General features: G+C 35.4%; 1 protein-coding gene across 3 annotated transcripts in view; it reads right to left on the minus strand.

Moving 5' to 3' along the window:
• Positions 1 to 19,835, minus strand: part of ITGBL1 (integrin subunit beta like 1) — a 125,156-nt gene that overhangs the window by 38,873 nt on the left and 66,448 nt on the right. For all 3 annotated transcript variants that reach the window (XM_064718338.1, XM_064718258.1, XM_064718409.1), the window contains one exon: positions 19,564 to 19,710. In XM_064718338.1, coding sequence (XP_064574408.1) covers positions 19,564 to 19,710 — 147 coding nt within the window. The remainder of the gene's footprint in view (positions 1 to 19,563; positions 19,711 to 19,835) is intronic.

Here is a 19,835-nt window from a genome sequence, read left to right on the forward strand (position 1 = left end):
AATATCAATTACTGTAATTGCTCTTCATGGATCCATTAAGATGGTAGGCAATTATAAAGGTTCTTGAACTCCATTATGGGCAGTGAAAGCAGATGTTATTCAGTATTTCAGATTAAAAGTTAAAAATATGCCATCATGCCGCTTTGAAATATCTGATAACATACTACTTACAAGGGAATATCAGGCTCCACAATAAAAGATATATTTTGTCAAACCTCAGAGCAGAGAATGTGACATTATAACACAGAAGACAAGAGAACAGTTAAAATCTCAGGTACACTAATCCTGAGAAGGGAATGTTCCCTTTTGTTCCCACGTGCTCTTAATTATTGACAGTGGAACAGAACAGTCTCTCCTTACACAGGAAACCTCTTCAGACAGAAGTCATCACTTTTTGCCACACAGGCTTACAGTGCTTAAAAAAATACTGCTGTAACTCCCCAGTGGAGAGCAGAGGCTCTAAGAGAATACAAATGACGACTGTGTAATTGAAATGAAGCTGGTGACTAAATGCAGAGCCTAAATAAAAACCTCAGTTTGGTTTATTGAACATATAGACAGAGTAGAATCATTACTCTGCCATTATGCATCTACTCTCACACAAATAGTGCCATTTAAAAGACTCACCAGGCAGTATTTTATCCTTCCTTAACACTAATGTGGTGTCTTTGAAAAAACAAATATTAAAAGGGATCTGAGCTATCTCAGTCTGAAGCTAGAGGTTACCTTGAAGATACCTGCAAACCACAAAACCATCCTGTGATGTATTTCTTCATGAAACTCACAGCATTGCATACATTGTAAATGTAAAAATTGCACAGCCAACTTTGCTACAGGCCCAGTTAGAATCACCATTATTTGGGGCCTCTTGGAATGGAGAACAGGTTCCACTAATCACATCACTTAGTGATGCTTACTACAGCATCATCTTTTAATGTTGTTAGAAATGTTTGCCTTATTTTTTAATCTACTATTCTTTCCTATCCTGCTGGCTACTTAGCACTAATTGTAAAGAAATTCTGACTTTGGTACTACTTGACCTTATTTCAAACGCACTATTACTCCAAACCAAGTCCAGTGCAATGAATATACAGTGCATTGAAAGTACACATCCTGAATTATGACTTTTGGATTGCTTATTTGGAATACCCAGATATTTCTTTTAATGTGACATCAAGACCATGCAGAACATAGTTGTAATGAAGTTCCATGAAAGTATTGACACCTTATGCTTTCACCTACCTATACCATTCAGACCAGATATTAGTAGTCATTATTCAGTCTTAGTCCACAACAGCAATCACCATCATTACACATTTCATGCAATGATTTCAAATTTCATGCAACGATTTTTAGTCTTGATTTCATCTTTATTAAGGATAACTACCATTTGACAAATGAACCAATTAAAACTGCATTTTGTGGGAACAAGGAACCTCTTTTTCTTTTTTCTAATGGGCCAGCCCTGGAATTAATGCTCACTTATTTTTTAATTCTTTTATGGAGTAAAGGAGACAGTATCAATGACTTGTCAGATAATGTCAGATAATTGGATTGCAAATGTTTATAGTAAGAAAAGTCTTTTTAAAATCAAAATGCAGCCAGAGGAAGTGCTGGCTTCATATTCCAAATGAGAGTGACAGACTTTTCTTGAAGATACACCTTCATTCATAAATAAAACAGAAAATTATGACCTCAGTATGTGTCTGTATGGAACCCAAATATCAGAATTGTGAATTCTTTTTCCAAAGTTAAAAACAGTGGGCAAAACAGATCCAACCTGGAGAAAATTTTCATTATAAGAATAATATAAATATTTAACTATTAGCAATGAATATTTAATATCTGGTAAGAACAAAAAGATCTTTAATTACTCATTTGCGTACTTGGAAACAAAAAAGCAAACATTAAAACTAAACATATCTTATCCCTTTCCCATGTCCAGCTTCACTATTGCACTGAGGAGACTTCTCTCCTTCCCTGCCACAAGAGACACAAGGGGAAAGGGCAATGGAAGTCCTGGTCAGGTCATCTCTCCCTCCTTCCTCCTCACATTTCTCCCCTGATCCAGTGTGGGTCCTCCATGGGCTTCAGGGGATGTGTTCTGCCATGGAGCACCTCCTCCTTTTTCTTCTCTCTCACCAGTGCTCACAATGCTGTTCCTCACTCATTGTTTCCCTCTTCCCTGTCCATCATTTTCCAACCTTTCTTACACTTTCCCAGTGGCACCACTCCCTGTGTGTGAAGGCCTGAGCCATGGTGGGATGCCTGGAGTTGCCTGGAACCAACCTCAAAGAGGCTGCAAACTCCACCACCACTTTGAGCTCTGCTGCCAGCACAGGAGAAAAAGAGAATGCATATTTTCCCAGTATTTTTGCATTTCAATTTCCTCTTCAGTTTCAAAGTTTATTTTACATTATTTGGAGTTTATCCTATTTTATAATTTTTTTTACTGCTTTACTACTGAGCTGTGTGTAGATATTCAGATACAGCAGGAACACTTCACCTCCTCAAAACTGTTTCTAAATTCAGCCTCCACTGTCTCCAAAGGAATTTAAAAAAGCTGAGTAAAGGTTTACATCATACATGGATTATGTGATTTTTTTAATGATTGATGATAGTGCCTTACACTGGAACATTTCTGCCATTATTAAGCAAATATATTCTAGACAAATATCAGTAATATGAAAATTCACCAAAACCTAGTCAAAAAAATATGGAGCACAACACATTTAGGATTCTGACAAAAGAGTTTAGAGACTGTAACGTGTTCCCTGTAATATAATGCAGAGTTCATTGCCTTTAGCACAGCACAATCCTTACTGACATAAAGTTATTCCATGTTAAGATTGTAATCAGGTCCCTGACTGGTTTATTTACTTGCCTCTGGAAGAAAACTGAAACATTCTGTTGGTTTTTTGAGCCAAGCTTTGCCCTAAATTTAAAATAATAAAAGTGCAGCAATATTGAGATTCTGTGAATGTCTGTGTAAGTAAATTCCACTCATTTGTTCACAGATATGAATTCTCATAGAGTCACAAGGAAGATAAATGAAAATTAAGATTTACATTTGAAGTTATGATGCCTACAGTCATCCACCCTAATGATAATTAAATGCTTCAGGAAATATAGGCATGTTAATGCCCAAAGAGAACCTGCTGTATTGGAGGTGATATAGCCTTTTTCTAGCTCATAAAATATAGCTGTCAAGAAGTCACCCATCGCTGAGGAAAGAAATTTCTATTTTACAGGATTTTAAGTAGAATAAATCATTACAGCGCTCCATTATCTAAATGATCTATTGCTCCACAATCCTTTTGAATTAATCTAGAAGAGATTATGTCGCCTTGCTGATTCAGTTCAATGTGTAACACTCTGAAGACTTTAACACCAAGCTAGATGGACAAGATGGAATAATACCCAAAAATGTCACAATATCAAATTTGTGATTAAATGAGTCATTCCCATTGAGAAAGAACCACATTTAGCATCTCAGAAAAAGCTCTTCAGAAATACAGATACATGTTATATGACAAAGTGACAGTCCATTTATGCAATTCCACATCAGTGGGCACTATTTATAAGGTCATTTAGTCACTTAGTGTGAGTTATCGTTCACACCTAAAGGAGCCTCAGATCTCATTTAAGATATTACTTACCACTGGCTATGTTTACATGTCCTATTTGCATTGCAGCTAGATCTAGCCAGCCCAAACACACCATGTCAAATGTCATAACTGTTTGCTGTAGTGAGAATAACCTTAGGTAGTTACAAGTTAAGCATAGAAAAAAGAAAAACTGCTGAACAAATCCTGGTAGATCACTTTTCTTTCTACAGAGTACCTGCTTATTAGATCATCCTTGAAAGTCTGTCATCTGAGAAATTATCTATCTGATCTCAATAGAAACGCATACAGCTTGCATGTTCACTGATGTTCAAGCTCCCTGCCCAGAAGACTGATGATCTCTGCAAGACGCTCCTAAGCTTGACAGTGCTCAACATCATGAATGGAATGAGAGGTTTACTCTGAAATTCATGTGACCTACTGTAAATATATTCACTGAGGCGACCCAAGAGTAATTAATATGTGAAGTTTGGTGTGTAAGACAGTTCTACAGGTGACAGATTTTTGCACAACTTGCTTTGATTTAGGTGCAACTGTTCATCATAACGCTTAACACTTAATTTCAGACCCCTGGAAAACATGTCTTATTATTACTTAATACATTTGTATTTATATTTGTAATAATATAAATATTGAGCTTTTTTGAGCTTTTGAGCTTTGTCTTTTTGAGCTTTTTTTTTTCCCTGCATCTTTCTTTGTGGACATTGTCACCAAAAAACCCTTAAGGCTTAGGAAATTATAGAGCCATATTTACACTTCTTACAATTTACCTCTATTAACCATTATCAGTTTTGCTGTGTAAATTACTGACAATTATTATAAAATTATGATTATATGTTTATTATTCAATTGCTATTCCTTTGTATCCTTAAAAAACCTGGACAAATATTTTCTTGACCATAAGATCATGGTGATATCTCCAGACAAAAATCAGTCACCTAGGACTAGTCAATGTGGAAAGCCAATAAAGAAACTGACAGCTTCATGTATAAATGACCAAGAGGCCTCTAAGTTGATTACAGCTTGCAGGCATCTGTATTATATGATAATCAAAGATGCATCACATTCCAATTGCTAAAGGATCAGCTAAGGTCACCCAGAAGTGTCAAAAAATCTTGGAATGTGTGATGTGAAACAAGAAGATAGCTAATACAAATAAAGTTCAGATTGTTCAGATTAGATATCCCTTTCTTTCTACACCCAGAAGAAGAGGGGAAAAGATCAGCATATTTCTTGCTTATGGTAACAGCTTTTAAGTGTTAAAACATACTGAAACTATTAAAACAAAACTATTACTCATTCATCTGGGCACAAGCTCAAAAAAATGATACTAGAGGTAAAAACTTGAATAAAAAGATTCAGAATTCATAACATTTGCATGCCAACTCAAATTAAATATCAATCCAATAATGATAAAGTGGGTTAGTAGTCTGTGCTTTTTGGCAAAGGCATGGATTAGGATATTAAATACATTTTAGTTCACAAATATTAAGTTGCACCTCTAATTAAACAGATAAGCAGAAAACAGAATTCTAGTAAGTAATTACATACCTAGAAATGTCTGCATTTATTAGTGGTATTTCTGGTTTATATTAAATCCCTTTATCTTCAGAGTTCATTCAAAGCTTAAATGAAACTTTAAAGTGTGGGAGACACTTTGAGCTACTCTTCAGTTATGCTCCAGTGCATGTTCTGTATAAAAATCTGAACCTTTGTGCAGTGGGGGATAAATACCTTATTTCTCTACATAAAATTAATGTGATTCCTAATGTGTTGAAGTAGTATTTTCTCTAAGAAAGCACAGTTTCTGAAGGCCATTTCCAACAAAGACTGGGTAAATGGAATAACCTTTGGGTAGCAGAGCATTACTGATACACCTAAATATTCTATCCATGGGCATTTTGCCCATAATCCTAAACACAGTTCAAATATCTTTCCTGACTCTCAGCTTGGTTCTCTAACTACAAGGTCGTGACAAGAATCACCACCGCAAGCAGGTCACAACCCACAGAGCTTCTGATAGTCCTGGGAATAACATATTTTTCTTCCAGTAAGCACAAATGTGCAGTTAGGTAAAAGTCTAATTTTTTTCTTCTAAGTTAGAGAGTGTAAGTCTGTCCAGGTCAATTGACCTGGTGACACAGAGGGTCTTCCAACTTAATGCTTTAGTTTGACACAGCTTTACTTTATTAAAGGCTGAAGGTCACTGCAAAGGCTAGGTTTAGAAACTGAGCAATCGCTGGTATGAATTCATTATTTCACAGATACATATTCATTGTCACTAATAGTGAGTAGCTGGAAAGTGTTCTGCATTTGGCAGTCCCTCCTCCAGCCAGAGAAGCCTCATTTGCCCAGAACATGAGAGGCTGCTGCTCACACTCACCTTGAGCTCACATCTGGGTATGGATCAATTTTACAGGCAAAATGTGATGGAATGTGTCCTCATGTGATAGCAAACTGAACCAAGTGTACTCTATTCCAGTATCCCAGCTGGGAAAATTATAGTTTTAGTCCACACACCTTCAGGGGTGTATGGCTCCTATCTATCTTTGGTGCCTGTGAAATAAACATTCAACACATGCAAAAGCCACAATGATCAATATCTGGATTATGCATTGGAATATGCAATACATTTTGAATTTTAATGGATCTTGAAATATCTTCTACACTTCAGTTGTTCACTTTTCATTGCAAAGGTCATGGATTCCAATATGATTAATGCATGAAAAATCTTCTAGTTAGATTCCATCAACATACCTTTCTGTGAGAGCAGCCCTCTTATTTCGGTATGCATTGAAACAGAATTTCACAAAATTTCTTATGCCAGTGTACATCTCCTTGTTAACTTTACTGGGCTTTCGGTTAAGCATTGAAAGAGGAAAAAAAGCCACCAAACATTTGAAGAGCTATACACCCGGTCTTGGGTCACTGAGTTATTCCCTCTTCTGCCACAGATCTACTACAGGAGAAATGGTTGTGTCTGTAGGTGCTGCAGAGAGTAAGCACTAGGGGAGAAAAAAATTCTTTAAAGCAGTTTTCTAGAATGAAAGTAGCAATAATATTTAACACTTAACTCTCCATTAAATATTGTAGCTCCCAAAAGAGGAAAAGAAAAACCGTTTCCTCTTCCTCACCCAAAATAAAAGTAAAAATTACTGAGTTAATTGCATCATTACATTATTCCATAATTAATTTCATTTTGGAAAAGAAAAACCATTAAGATTGCTTTTCTGAATTAAAGTAAGGAATTCTGACAGACATTTCAAAATAGTAGGCATGTATGATTTCCATGAATACCCTGAAAAGCAAATGTCTATCACCCATTCTCCTTCCCCTCAAAAAAAAACTGGCAACAAACTTTGAAACTGTTAGTTATTTAGTTAATATAAAGAATGCCATCTACCGGCAATAACAATGAGTAGCACTGTTTATGAGTTGCTAGGTGGGGCAAGGTTGCCACTTTCACACACTGCAAACAAGTCCTAAGGTCATTTCTTTAAAAATAAACCTCTAAATTTGAAAGAACGTGCTATGTTCCAGGTTCCTCTTCAATCTCTGTTCTTAATCATTGCCTTATGTTTGGAAACAAGTCCCTAGTGGGAAATAACAGACTGGGTTCACAATCCACTCAGAAGGAAGGATGTTTTTGTGAGTGTGGTTCCACAGCCTTACAAACATACACAGCACCACCATAGTTACTAAAAGGACACCTCTCTCAATGAGCAGAAAGACATGTACAGAAATCAAGGGGGTTTTATTAATAAATTAACTCCAAACACACCATGTTCCTATGGTGGCCTCAGTGAGGCAGAAAATGCTATTAAAAGATTCTTAAGTAAACTGATGAAGGGACCCCACAAGACACCTAGTTTCACATTCAATACAAATTGCATTCCTGCAAATTTTCAAAAACATTCATTCCTTAAGTGCTGTCATTTTGAAACATGTAATTAGGCAATGACTAATTTATAGTAAGTAAAGTAGATACTAATTACTTATTATAGTACCTATGAGAAAGAAAGGTGCACATATTGCACTTTATAAATAATTAGGAGCAGCATGTTTTCAGATACTCTATCTTTAAAGCAACAACTATGACCCATGACAGGGAAAAAAAACCACAAATCAACAGGAAGACAAACAAAAATCCAAAACAACTAAAAAATCCAAAGTTTCAGATAACACCAGTAATGGTTACTATCTGATTTTCCCATCCCTCTCTACTTCGATGTCTCAGAGGGACCAGATTCATCAAAGATTATAAGGTTTATGAAACAGCAGCTTCTTGAATCTGGTATTTATCTGTTGCTCTGAAAAGCTGAGTAATGTAGGAAAGTTGTTTTGCTTGGTTTTACCCAACATTATGCTTTAAATTTTAGAATTGGAGAGCTGAGGTAACAGTAAATTTTACTGAAAGTATAATTTAATCAGAAGCACTTATTTTTTGGGTCATGTCTTTCTTTATTGGCTTTATGAAGTGTGATTAAGATGACAAACTAAAAAGAACAAAGACATGGACAAATATCTGACTTCAAGTATGCCATAAAATAATTTTTCTAACAGAACTGACAAAGCTGTCTCCTGAAAGTATTCTGAGCACTCGACAAATGAAGGTGGCAAGGAAAGGGCAGAGCATTTGAACCCACAGGCCTACTAGAAAAACTTCAGCAGTTCCTGTAAAAGAAATGCATTAGTGGCACTCAGGAAACAAAATGACATAATGTATTATAGCGATTTCTAGTTCTTTCTTGTGAAACCCTGGCTCAGAAAGAGAACCACAAATTCTGGGACAAAGACTTTGACTGGGAAAAACTTTTGTTAGCAATTTTTCAGAATGGAGATTAGCTTTCAGCCTGACTTTTCCTGACTTTGAACTGCCTCTGAACTTTGCACAAGTTTTCTCCAAACATAAATTGCAGAAAACAAGTTTACTGTAGTGTTATTGCGCAAGATTTCATATAAATATTTAGACTTATATCCCACAAATATTTTAAAGGTATTTAGGCTTTTATTTTTTAATGATACTTTCCACTGTTCACTGATAACTGCAAAAACTTTCAATGAGAGATCAAAAGCCAATATTTCCCCCAGCTGCACTTCTCTCCATGTTCCTTGCTTCCATTTAAAATATTTAGTCCAGTCTGTAGTCAGATCTCACAATATACAAACATCTCTAAAAGCATGTAAAAGCAAACAATTCCATATCTCTCTCTCAGGGGGCTCATGCTTTTGTTTCAGTTTTTCTGTGCAAAGCGAGGATACAAATGCTTATAAAATCACAGGCAACAAAATACATTAAAGCATTTTCCACAAGAAAATGTTCCTGAGTTTTATAAATAGGTATTTGATGGACTTCCAAAACTCTAAAGAACATAGTTTTGCAGACATTTTACTTAACAGCAACTTACAACATTTACTTTTTATCAGAAAAAAAGATGCTTTTGCAAGATACTGGGGTTTTTTCCCTCATAAATCATATATTGATCACTATGTAGGCTCACACCAAAAAAGCAGACTCTGAAAGTAATATAGGAGAAGTTCAGCTTAAATATCAAATTCAGTTGATTTGAATTCAGCATTTGCTAAATGTATTAAGTTCTAAAAGTTTGTTTAAAGAAATATGGACTTTTTTCCTTAATGGGAAACCCTACATACTTTAAAAATTAGATTAAATTAGTTATTAAATTACCTTTATAGTGTTCTGACCCTTAGAAATACCTGTATCGCTAACGTACCAGTCAGTGCTTCATGCAAAGTTGGCAAACAGCACTTGGGAATTTAATAAAGCAAAACATAACTATTGATATAAACATGCAAGTCTATTTTTGACTACCAGAAAAATAAAGTTGGCTTAGCTTTTTTTACCTTTCTTCCAAATAGAATATAAAGAATTTTTTAATCTTTGTCCCTATGTGCTTCAAATACCCTACTGATGTGCAGTTACCATGGGTCATTTTGTAACATAAGTAAATCATAGCAAAATACTTGCAGAAAAATAGGGAACTCCTCAAACAAGAAATTATGAAACAGATAAGCAAGTAAGCATTGATTAGGTTAGAACCTTGTCAGGTTTAAATCAAGTTAAGAAAAAGGGTGGTGTTTCATTTTTCCCACAAAATGTTGGACCTCCAAAATTATTCTATGAAGTCCAGATTTCCTTTCCAAAAAGCAGATCCTAGAAAAACATGACATGGTATTCACCAACAGTCTGAATGTTTGCAATTCTTAACTGTTTTTAGCTTAAAAATTGGTTTTATTTGAATTTTCAGGATCTTTCAGGCATTTTAGGTAAAAATTTTCATAAGCACAAAGTAAGGCAGGAATCAAATTACTCAGTCAGCCTAGGAGCCTATTAATCATTTATCATACTATACAAAAACCATTTTGGGTCAGAACTGATCGATTTATTTTACACAAGTTGCTGCCTTGAAGGCACAGAGCAGATAACAGGTTCAGAGTAAGCGGTGGGTCCTTGACATTGTGTACTGGAAACTCCTTTCTGTCACCTTTTCCTGAAGGCCTCCTAGCTACCACACCAACCTCAGTGCAGAAAGAAATTCAATCTTCATGAGAATAACCACAGTATTTGACAGATGTCTCTTTACTCGTGAATTAAATTGGTCTGGGACAGTTCCCTGGCACTGAGGCCAGCTGGCATGGAAGAAATGGCATCTGTACTATCAAAGCATCTTCCATGAAGGCAGCCTCATCCAGACTGCCTACTGGGACCAGTCACTATTCCTCATCAATTCCTGAGCTGCTATCAGGAATTTTTTTGAGAGAATCCTAGCTAGCACAGGGCAAAAGTGGCCCAGTGGCTGCTCTATCAATCCAGCTTCAGACAAGCATGTTTCAGTGCCTTGGGGTGATCCACAGAGCTATTTAACTTGCTAGTAAAGATGTCACTGCCAAGGCAGCTCAAAGCACTCTAAAATGACAAGTATTCAGGAAAAGGACTTTTATCTGCATATCAACAGCAGAGGCTCCTTGCTCCAGTAGACTTCTATTACCTTTATTTATACTGTAGTAGGACATTACATTTGGGGTAAATAATTTGGTAAATTACAATGATTCATAGAACCCAAATGCAGGCATCTAAAGGTTAGCCTGATAGTAATTCTTTTCAGGACAGTAGGATAAATTATGAATTATGACAATTCATATTGTAGTAACACAGAAATATAGAAGAAATGGGAAAATAATTTCTGATTTAGAAATACAATCATTCCATCAAAATCAAAGGCTGAAGTATCATATTTTTATGTCTAGTTAAATTTAAGATGAACCTCACCCAGAACATTCTTGTGTTTGCAATAGCTAGCATCTATTTACCATGATGACTTGACTCTGTTGTGCACACACAAGTGCATTTCCAAATGCCAGTTGACTCATGCACTAATATTTCAATATACATACATTTCTTATGGTGATGAGTAAATATTTTGGACAATACAAACAAATCTCAGTTTTTGCTGCATCGTACAACTTCATGACTATACAGGAGATATTTGTTCTAGTGAACAAGCTGTGAAATCTAATCAGCTCTTGCATAAGCACATGCACACATCTCAATTGCTTCTTTTTTCCAGCAGAGATTTTTTTGGAATATCTCCTCTTACTGTGATTTAACTAAGAACACTTGATATACCAAAGTCAAGAGAGAAGGTACTTAAAGGTACTTCCATTTTAAATAGTTATGTCACTTGCACAAATGCAAAATTAACTTGCATCTATGTCTCATGTTGTATGCATTACAAAAGCATTCATTCTTAAAATTACCCTTGCACATTGCAATGAATAATTTTTTCGTCAGTGTGAATGATTCCCGTATCTCTGAAAGTACTCAAGAGATTCATAAAGCCTGACTTCTGGTCAGACACCTCTTTCTGAAGTGAACCAAAATAGGATGACAATTTGGAGCAGCAAAAATCTAAGCTCCTTTAAAAATTATTATAAATTTTAATTGGTTATATCTTCATTGACTGGAATGCATAGCTTACATTCTACCTCCTTAAAATCAGTTTATTATATAAAAAGCAAATGTATTTCATGTATGTTATTCATCCTTCAGCAGAAACAAAAGAAACTTCACATCTCTGACTGTCAGGATTTAGTGTTTAATAGCATGCAGTTTCTCTGTCCAGCATTGACAATAATATATTTGTTTTCTAGGCTCTTACAAGCATATACCATCCATCAGAGGCCTTGATGTGTTGTGGGTCTATCTGCAGCTCACTATCTAATCAAATGAAAGAGACAGAGCAGAATGCAGATTTAGAGGAAGTCTAGCATAAATGAGTGTCAGTCCAGTCTTTGATTAGGTAATAGCAATTATGATAATTACAGCAATCCTCTACTGGAAAACATTCTAAAATTGCCAGCCTGTAGCAAAGTGTAGCACTTACAAGAATCCACTTATTTCTGAACATTTTTAATCCTAACCATGTTCTTTCAGTTGTAAACAGCATAATTTGTCTTGCTAATTTAAGACAGATCTACTACAAATATTAATATATAGGTAAATATAGATTAATATATAGGTGAATTCTTCTAAAATATAGTACTCATCTACATTTCTAAATCTCACTAGAATACAAATAGAACAAGCATTAAAAATTTAACCCAAATTCACACATAGTATTAGGCAAAACTATTATTTCTCACACACTATTTTTCTGGATAACAATTTCAATATTGAGACTTTTGTATTAGACAAGAAATAGGTAAATATTATAGGGGGGCAATATGCTTTCCCCCCCTCAGTTTGCATTCTGCATCATGTTTCCCACCCTGCTAAAGAAACCAAGTTCAAACAATTTGGAAAAAACATGGGTGCCTCAAAAAAAAAGGGCAACTACGTCAAAGATTCACTAACAACTACTGAATAACGACTTTTAGAGTAGCAAACGAGAGTCAGACCAATTGAAATGGGGAAATAAAGGTAAAGAAAATTAATCAAGACTGGGATATGGAAGACACTGCACACAGAAGACAGCTAGCTGTCAGAAAGGCAGTCCTGGCCTTCAAGGTCTCTCACAGATGTCTTCATTCACAGATGTCATTTCACAGATGAAAGAGGTCCTTGTTGGAGAAAGAATTATGATCAGGAGAACAAGAATGACGAAGACATCACACGCAAGAAGAATTTTGCAAAGTGTCCAGAGGTGGAAGCATTTCAGAGGCACTGACTGAGAAAACAAGAGGTATTTTTCATGTTGTCAGTGGTCAGTGCTTACAGCCATCAGAAAAACACTTGAGCAGTTAAGTCTGCTACTCGATAGACTTTTTGCCATTGGTACCCTAACCATTCTTACCCTTCAGATTAACCTTACCTAAACAAGTGCTTCCAAATACACTCCAATAGGCATACGGTTGGAAAAAAACCCATGTAAACTGGGTTCTGATTAGCAAGGCCTCCAACCTTGAGACATTCTCCAGCTCTAAGACTGCAAAGCTTCTTTTAAATCCTTTCTTGATCAGGTGGTCTGTAGCAGACACCTATCACACTCATAATAAGTAATTACATAGTAATATGTCACAGATGAATAATCAGATATATCATATGTAAATAATTGATCTGGCCTCCTGAATATTCCATTTAAACATCAGAAGGTTTTTTTGTCCTCTACTGCCTCATTTACTGGTGAGGATAAAATGAAATACATTTTAATGAAAACACACTATATTGAAAAAGAGCATGCTAAATTAATGTTGGTGAGCTGGCATCTGCGGTTGTTACTCTACCAGCCAATGACGCCACGGTTTAAAGATTCCTTTCTTATACTGGGCTTTTACCCCATAGCCTTTATTCCTAAGAATTATACTAAACCAGATAAATTATTTTTCCTCAATTCTTTACTGCTTTTCAAAATTCTTACCATGGAAACAAGTGAGAAAATTCAGAACAGTAAAAAATTCTATTATTACAGAATTACCACATACTTGTAATATCACCTGCATCTCTGAGACAGACACTTTCCAATACACCCTGCTTCTCCCAGAACAGATTAAGAAAGCGTCTATGCAGATAAAAAGTACTTCAGGAACCATTTTTTTACTACTGAATTATAAGCACTGCCAGTAAGGGTTCACCAAAAAAATTAAATGTTCTTCCTTTAGTTCCTCTGTCCCTACTTGATGTTTCCCAAAAATACAACAGTATAAGGCAAAAACAACAGCAAGGAGTGCTATAGATGGGTCACAAATAAGTACCTTTCTCTACAGAGAAAAACTGAAGTGATGAGCTCCTGAGCACTTTCTGATTAAAAAAATAAAAGGGAAAAAAAAAATTAAAATTTTGAAGCTTTCCTAACAAAGACAGCTTCCAGAAGATCCTCCTTCAATTTAGAGAGAAAGGCTCAAACAGAGCCTGAATCAGAGAAGCTGTTTAAAATCAGTGATCTAAACTATTGATATACAAATGTAAAAGGAGTGGGATCCAACTATTTATTTCTATTTTTTCCTTAGACTTCAACAGACAACAAGTGGAGTGCAAAGTGCCAGTCCAGCATATGAGAGTATTCCAAATTGTATGACAAATGCTGTTACACCAGTTCATTCAGCATTAAAGTAATAGCACAGCAAGAGTGCCTCTCTGCTTGAAGCACACAGATGTAGAAGAGCTCGATCTCAAAGTTGATGAGATGAAAGCTAGAGATGTGACACATGACTTGAATTTCTGTTCTTGTTACTCCAGCTGATAATGCTACTTGCTGCCAGGCTGTCGACTATAGTGCTTTAATTAAGACCTCCTTCAGAATGCAGGGGTCATGCAAAATGAATGGAAACAGCATGCCAAATTCAGAGATGATGTACATTAGAGTAATTTACACTTCAATTAAACAGCACAATTTGCATAATAAGGGGCTGCAGTAAAGAGCTAGTAGCAGGGGTAGTAACCTAGATTTTACCTTAGGATTGTTTACACTTTTCTGCTCTGACCCCATCCTGTCATGTAGAAAGCACAGTGAATTATTCAAATAGCAACTTCCACTATCATCTCTCGTTACTGAGTCAACAAGCCATAAGCTTCAGAAGCAATGTTTTTCTGCAAGTGTCTAACAGAAACAGGAAATTTCTTTTGTTTATCAATTTTGGCAATGCCATACTAGAGGGAGACCCCAAAGTCCTTAACTAATAACCGCACTTAGAACAAAAGAACCAGAACTGTAACATTATAGAACTATACTCAATGAGGTTCCAGTGGTAATGGGGCAGAACAAGTTCTCATGATGCGACACATGCCACCAGCAGCCTTTCTACCCTTTTAAGGCATCATACCCAGCTGTAGGGACTTGCCTGTTGTAGAGATGAAAAGATCAGGTTTCCACATTACAGTTTGCATCTATTTAAAAATCTTGAATATATATTGAATGATGTCATTCAAAGGTTTATAGGAAGCTATAGTAGTTAATGATCCAACCCAAAATTATTCACAAGTTGCATATTTAATGTCATCTTTTCCATGAGTCATGTAAAACTTCACAAAGGTCAGAAGACAGTTGTACAGTTATACCTGGTTTTAGGCAGCTATTTAGCACATTATATTTATCTAGGTTCCATCCACTCTCGTCACTGCACACATACGATTATCGCATGTGTGTTTCTCTTTCCTTCTGTTTATACTATCCATTTTGCATCAAGTGGAATCTACCACAGTTGATACAACAATTTGTATGCAATGACACATTTGAGAGCAGCACAAACTGTGTATCATACAAAAAGACACAGGAGATGCTTCAGAAAAGGATTAATTCTTTGCAGCAAGCACTGGCCAATGGCTCTGCTCCGTGGAGTCACCACTGACCTTTGCTTTCAGACTTCAGGAGAGGCTATCTGGCCAGACTGGCAATAGCATTACAGAACACAAGGGACTGAGTCACTGTCTTAGCTCACCACAAGGAATCTTTAAGAATGCATTGAACACTGTTGCTCTTCCACTAAGATAATCAAATCCTTTTAATTTTAAATAGAGAAAAAAGGACAAAGGTATTGCTTTGGTAAACTTTCAAAATGACACACAATTTTTTGAATGAATGATTTAGTATTTTGAAAATGGGGCTTAGGGGCCTTTTCAAGAACAACAGAAATCTTTTATGTAAAGAATCAAAAAATCCCTTCACTTTTCAGTTAGCCCATGCTAGAGCATAAGTGTAAGGAGGAATTTCACCAATAAAGAAATAGTTTCATCTTCTCCATGTGACAAATAAATAAAAGCAATTTTAGAGAAGATATTGAAATGCTAAAATGCCAATAAGAATATTTTTCAGTTATCTGGCTTTGTAAATCTGCCATGGAATGGCTGCATTCACCAAGGGTAAGTGAGGAAAACAAGATTATTTTTTTAAAAAAAACCTTCTCATCTATTATTCTCAAAACCTACTCTTTTTATTTTTAATTCTCTTCCTAAAGGCTTTTTTATTAAAACTATTTTTAAATCTGCTTAGTACCTGAAGGGAAAACTCAAGTGAGTGATGTGCATTTTAGAGAAAATGGTTTGTTTTTTCCCTTAATCCTGACAAAAATATGGTACCTCTTTATTTCAAACCATAATGATTTCTTGGTATGTCTTTTCCTTTATGTCTGACACTGGTCTTGATGTACAGTGTGTTCTTAAAAGTAACAGATTTCACTGTGAAAAAAGTGAAAGTTTTACATCTAAGCTAAAAGTCATGGAGCAAGTTATAAAAAAAAAGCAACACTCTTGGGAATTAGAGTATAGAAGGAATTCTTCACTTTATATGAATGATGATGCCTAGAATCACTCCTCACCCTCAAAAGACTTTTGCAGGGAAAGTAATTTTTGGAAAGTACTTAATAGGTTTTTATTCCCAAAATTTTCTTGTAATCTTCTTTCACTAGTCTTGTACATGATAAAGACAACCTGATTGATGTAATAAAGAGAATTTATAATTGCTCTGCCTTTACAACACCATTTCAGCATGTAGACATTTTCCTTTGCTACTCAGCATGTCAATAGAAGTTTTCTCTCTCCTTCACCCACTGGAGCAGCTAAGAAATATAAGACTACTGTGTAATACTTTTCTGGCAGCCTCTCTAATATCCCCACATGCTGAGCAACACCCATGAAACAGCTTGCTATTCTTGAGTGGGGAAAATCAGGAAGGGAATTACAGTCTGAAAACAAAGGTCGTTTCATCTACCCTCAGAAGAGCAAAATATAGAGTGAGAAATAATAATTTATTGCATTTTATAGAAAGTGATTACCTAATTGTGTTCCTCCTAACCTCTTTTCAGTTCTCTATAATTTGTAATACAACTTTTATATACGCCTGATACATTAAAGGTTATGATACATTAAAGGTTACAAACCCCCATTTTCTTTCACTGTTCTTTCTTTTCTATACCTTTTTTTCTCTTGCCGAGATACATGACTGATAGTTAAGGGAATATGGGATTCTCAAAATCTGGGTGGGATGTGCCAATTCTCTTAGTTCCCATTGCTATAAACAACAAAAGCATCTAAATCTAAAAACAAAAGGTACAGATGAACAGAAAACATTCTTTAAGGGAACAATATGTGGCAAAATCATAAAGTCATGCACCTGCATCTCTGAGAATTCTGTTGTGTATTCTATTCCATACAGGAACTGCCTTACCAAAAAATCCCACTAAATAAGGACATTAAGTACTCAACTTCTTTGGCAGTACAGAGGATTACTGACCTGGGCAAGGATAACTGTTGTTGTACCATCATTTTCAAATGGAAAAGGCAAAATCTCCTTTTCCTTTTCAGACTCTCCTCATCACACAATCCTCTCTCAGGACATCAGAAAAATTGAGGATGTTTTTACAATTCTATGGCATTCCCACTCCTGAAGACTTGAAATCAATTGTGTTTGATTGGAAAACCTTATTTTGATTCATCTGCTCGTACCACACTTCTTCCCATGACAGGTAGTGGGATTTCTGAATGGCACCAAATTTAACTATGCAAGTCCAATGACAATTTTTCATAGGGACTAACTCCTACTTTAGCAGTTCAGAAATGTTCTTACACTTTTCTTTTATTCAAAGTATCATGGAAAGAGGGGAAATTCAAGGAGTCTGGGATAAAAAAAAATACACTGTCTAGTAAAACAAAGATGAGTAGAACAAAACATCTTCCCAATGTCTTAAACAAAATTGTTCATAGAACTAAAACAAGATACTGCTTTCCATTTTTAAATGGAAATTTTCATGGGGAATTTTTTTTTCAAGTCTGGAATTGCAGAATGACTTGTTCCTTCAATACAGCAGCTGTCTATCATATTATGTCCACCATCTGCATATGTGCCTTTTGCACTCCTTGAACACCTTAGTGATCTCTTCTTGTTTGGAAGTCAAAGTTCATTGAAAGCCACTATCAATTAAGCTTTGCTTTTTTTTTTACTATAGACACTGCTTTTAAAAATTTTGACCAACAGGTCACTCAAATTATTTCACCTGAAAATTATCTATTTCACTGCCAGGATCTCAACAGCAGAACACTGCCAACTTCATTAGGTGTTTATGCAGAAGGCCAAAATGGTAGAATTGTCATCATTAATGTTAAAATCTTTACATTTACTCTTATTATATTTAATTTTAAAAATTCAATATTATATATTTATTCAAATTAAACTTGTTTTTATGATTTTTGTTCTTCCTCTGTCTTCACAGAGGACAATGCAACTAAATCATAGAACTGACTCCAAGCTCTCAAGATACACAACTTTTTGTGAAGCAGATGAAAAAAGAAATATTCAACATCCATAAGGACAATAAAAAAAAATTATCCAGTATTAAAAACATTAAAAAATAAATCAAAAGTCAATGCTCCTTTCTTTTAGTTATCATTCCTGCAAGCATGAAAAATAAAATGCAGTTAATTCTCTACAGATGGCCATTCTCCAACTAACTTGTAGCAAAAAATTCTCTTGTAAAATTTTAGCAGGAAAAGAGAGAGACAATTAACTGGAAAACTGCAGCTTAGTTAAGAAAAGAGCAAGCAACTGTCTGTTAATACATAGTTCTTTTAAGATACTCCTAATGCTACATTTAGGAAGTAAATGAGCTGCTATACAATTACAGGGGGAAAATAGTACAATTATCACAGAAATAACTTGGATGAACAGCCTACAATTTCTGACTATGTCAGATAGTATTAGTGAAAGAATAAATCACAAATGAACTGACATTAAGGGTCAAATGCAGTAATTCAAGAGAAGTTTTAGGCCTTTGCCAGAAAATACATAAATTCATAACAACTTCAATTACCAGTTCTGGAAATATTCTGTCTTGTATTTACTTTTCTCTCTTCTCTCTGCAGAAAACCACATTTCACTCCGTGACAGAGAAAAATTAGCAGGTCCTTTTCCTTCTGAGAAAAATTGCTTGCAATGTATCTTTTAAGTGTGTGCATGACAGTGTATATTTTTAGTCAAAGCTCTTGAAAAGGCTACAGTGTCACAAAAAAATGCTTTCAAATGAAAAGCCAACGGCCAACTAGCAAACTGTGCTGAAGCAAGACTGTATTTTATGGAAGTCAGTCCTACACTTAATGGGCAGTTTGTTAGTCAGAGTAAATCCAAACAGTCTTTATCACAATGGTGCCACAACATTTTACACAGGCTGAAAATCTCATGCTGCTTTTGTCAAAAAATGTCCATATTTTTAATGTATCTTTATTAAAGACTTAACTATGGCAATCTTCAAAGCACTCTTGAAAACCTCCAAAATAAATGTTAAGACGTGTGAAATAAAATGCAAGGCAGGAAAAATAGGTGACCTCTGTATTCTTCTCCTCCTAAATCACAAGTTATACAGGTGTGATTCATGCACAGTAAGCTAAGAAGGCACACATTTTTTCATTACTAGTAATGCTGGGCATCTATAAAAATTCTTTTAATGGAAGTACATTTAAAGGGCATGAAAATTCTTCCATAAATGTGCTTACCTCTTCCAGAGCAAGGTAAATTGGAATTTCCTTGACATTTCTTAGCACTTTCTTCAACTGACATTGGACACGAATGTGGATGTTCACACTTTTTCCCAGTCCATCCTTCTTTACAGTCACATCGTCCACAATTACACTGTCCATGACCTTTATAATTAATACAATTCAAGATTAACCTCCATTCTGATGAGGTATAAAAAACTCTTAATTGGATGAACTTTATCACGGCTGGGGCTTCATTCAGTAATGAGACTAGCAAAAAATACAATCCA

The sequence above is a fragment of the Zonotrichia leucophrys genome, chromosome 1 (genome assembly GCF_028769735.1).
Source record: "Zonotrichia leucophrys gambelii isolate GWCS_2022_RI chromosome 1, RI_Zleu_2.0, whole genome shotgun sequence".
In the NCBI taxonomy this organism is placed as follows: domain Eukaryota; kingdom Metazoa; phylum Chordata; class Aves; order Passeriformes; family Passerellidae; genus Zonotrichia; species Zonotrichia leucophrys.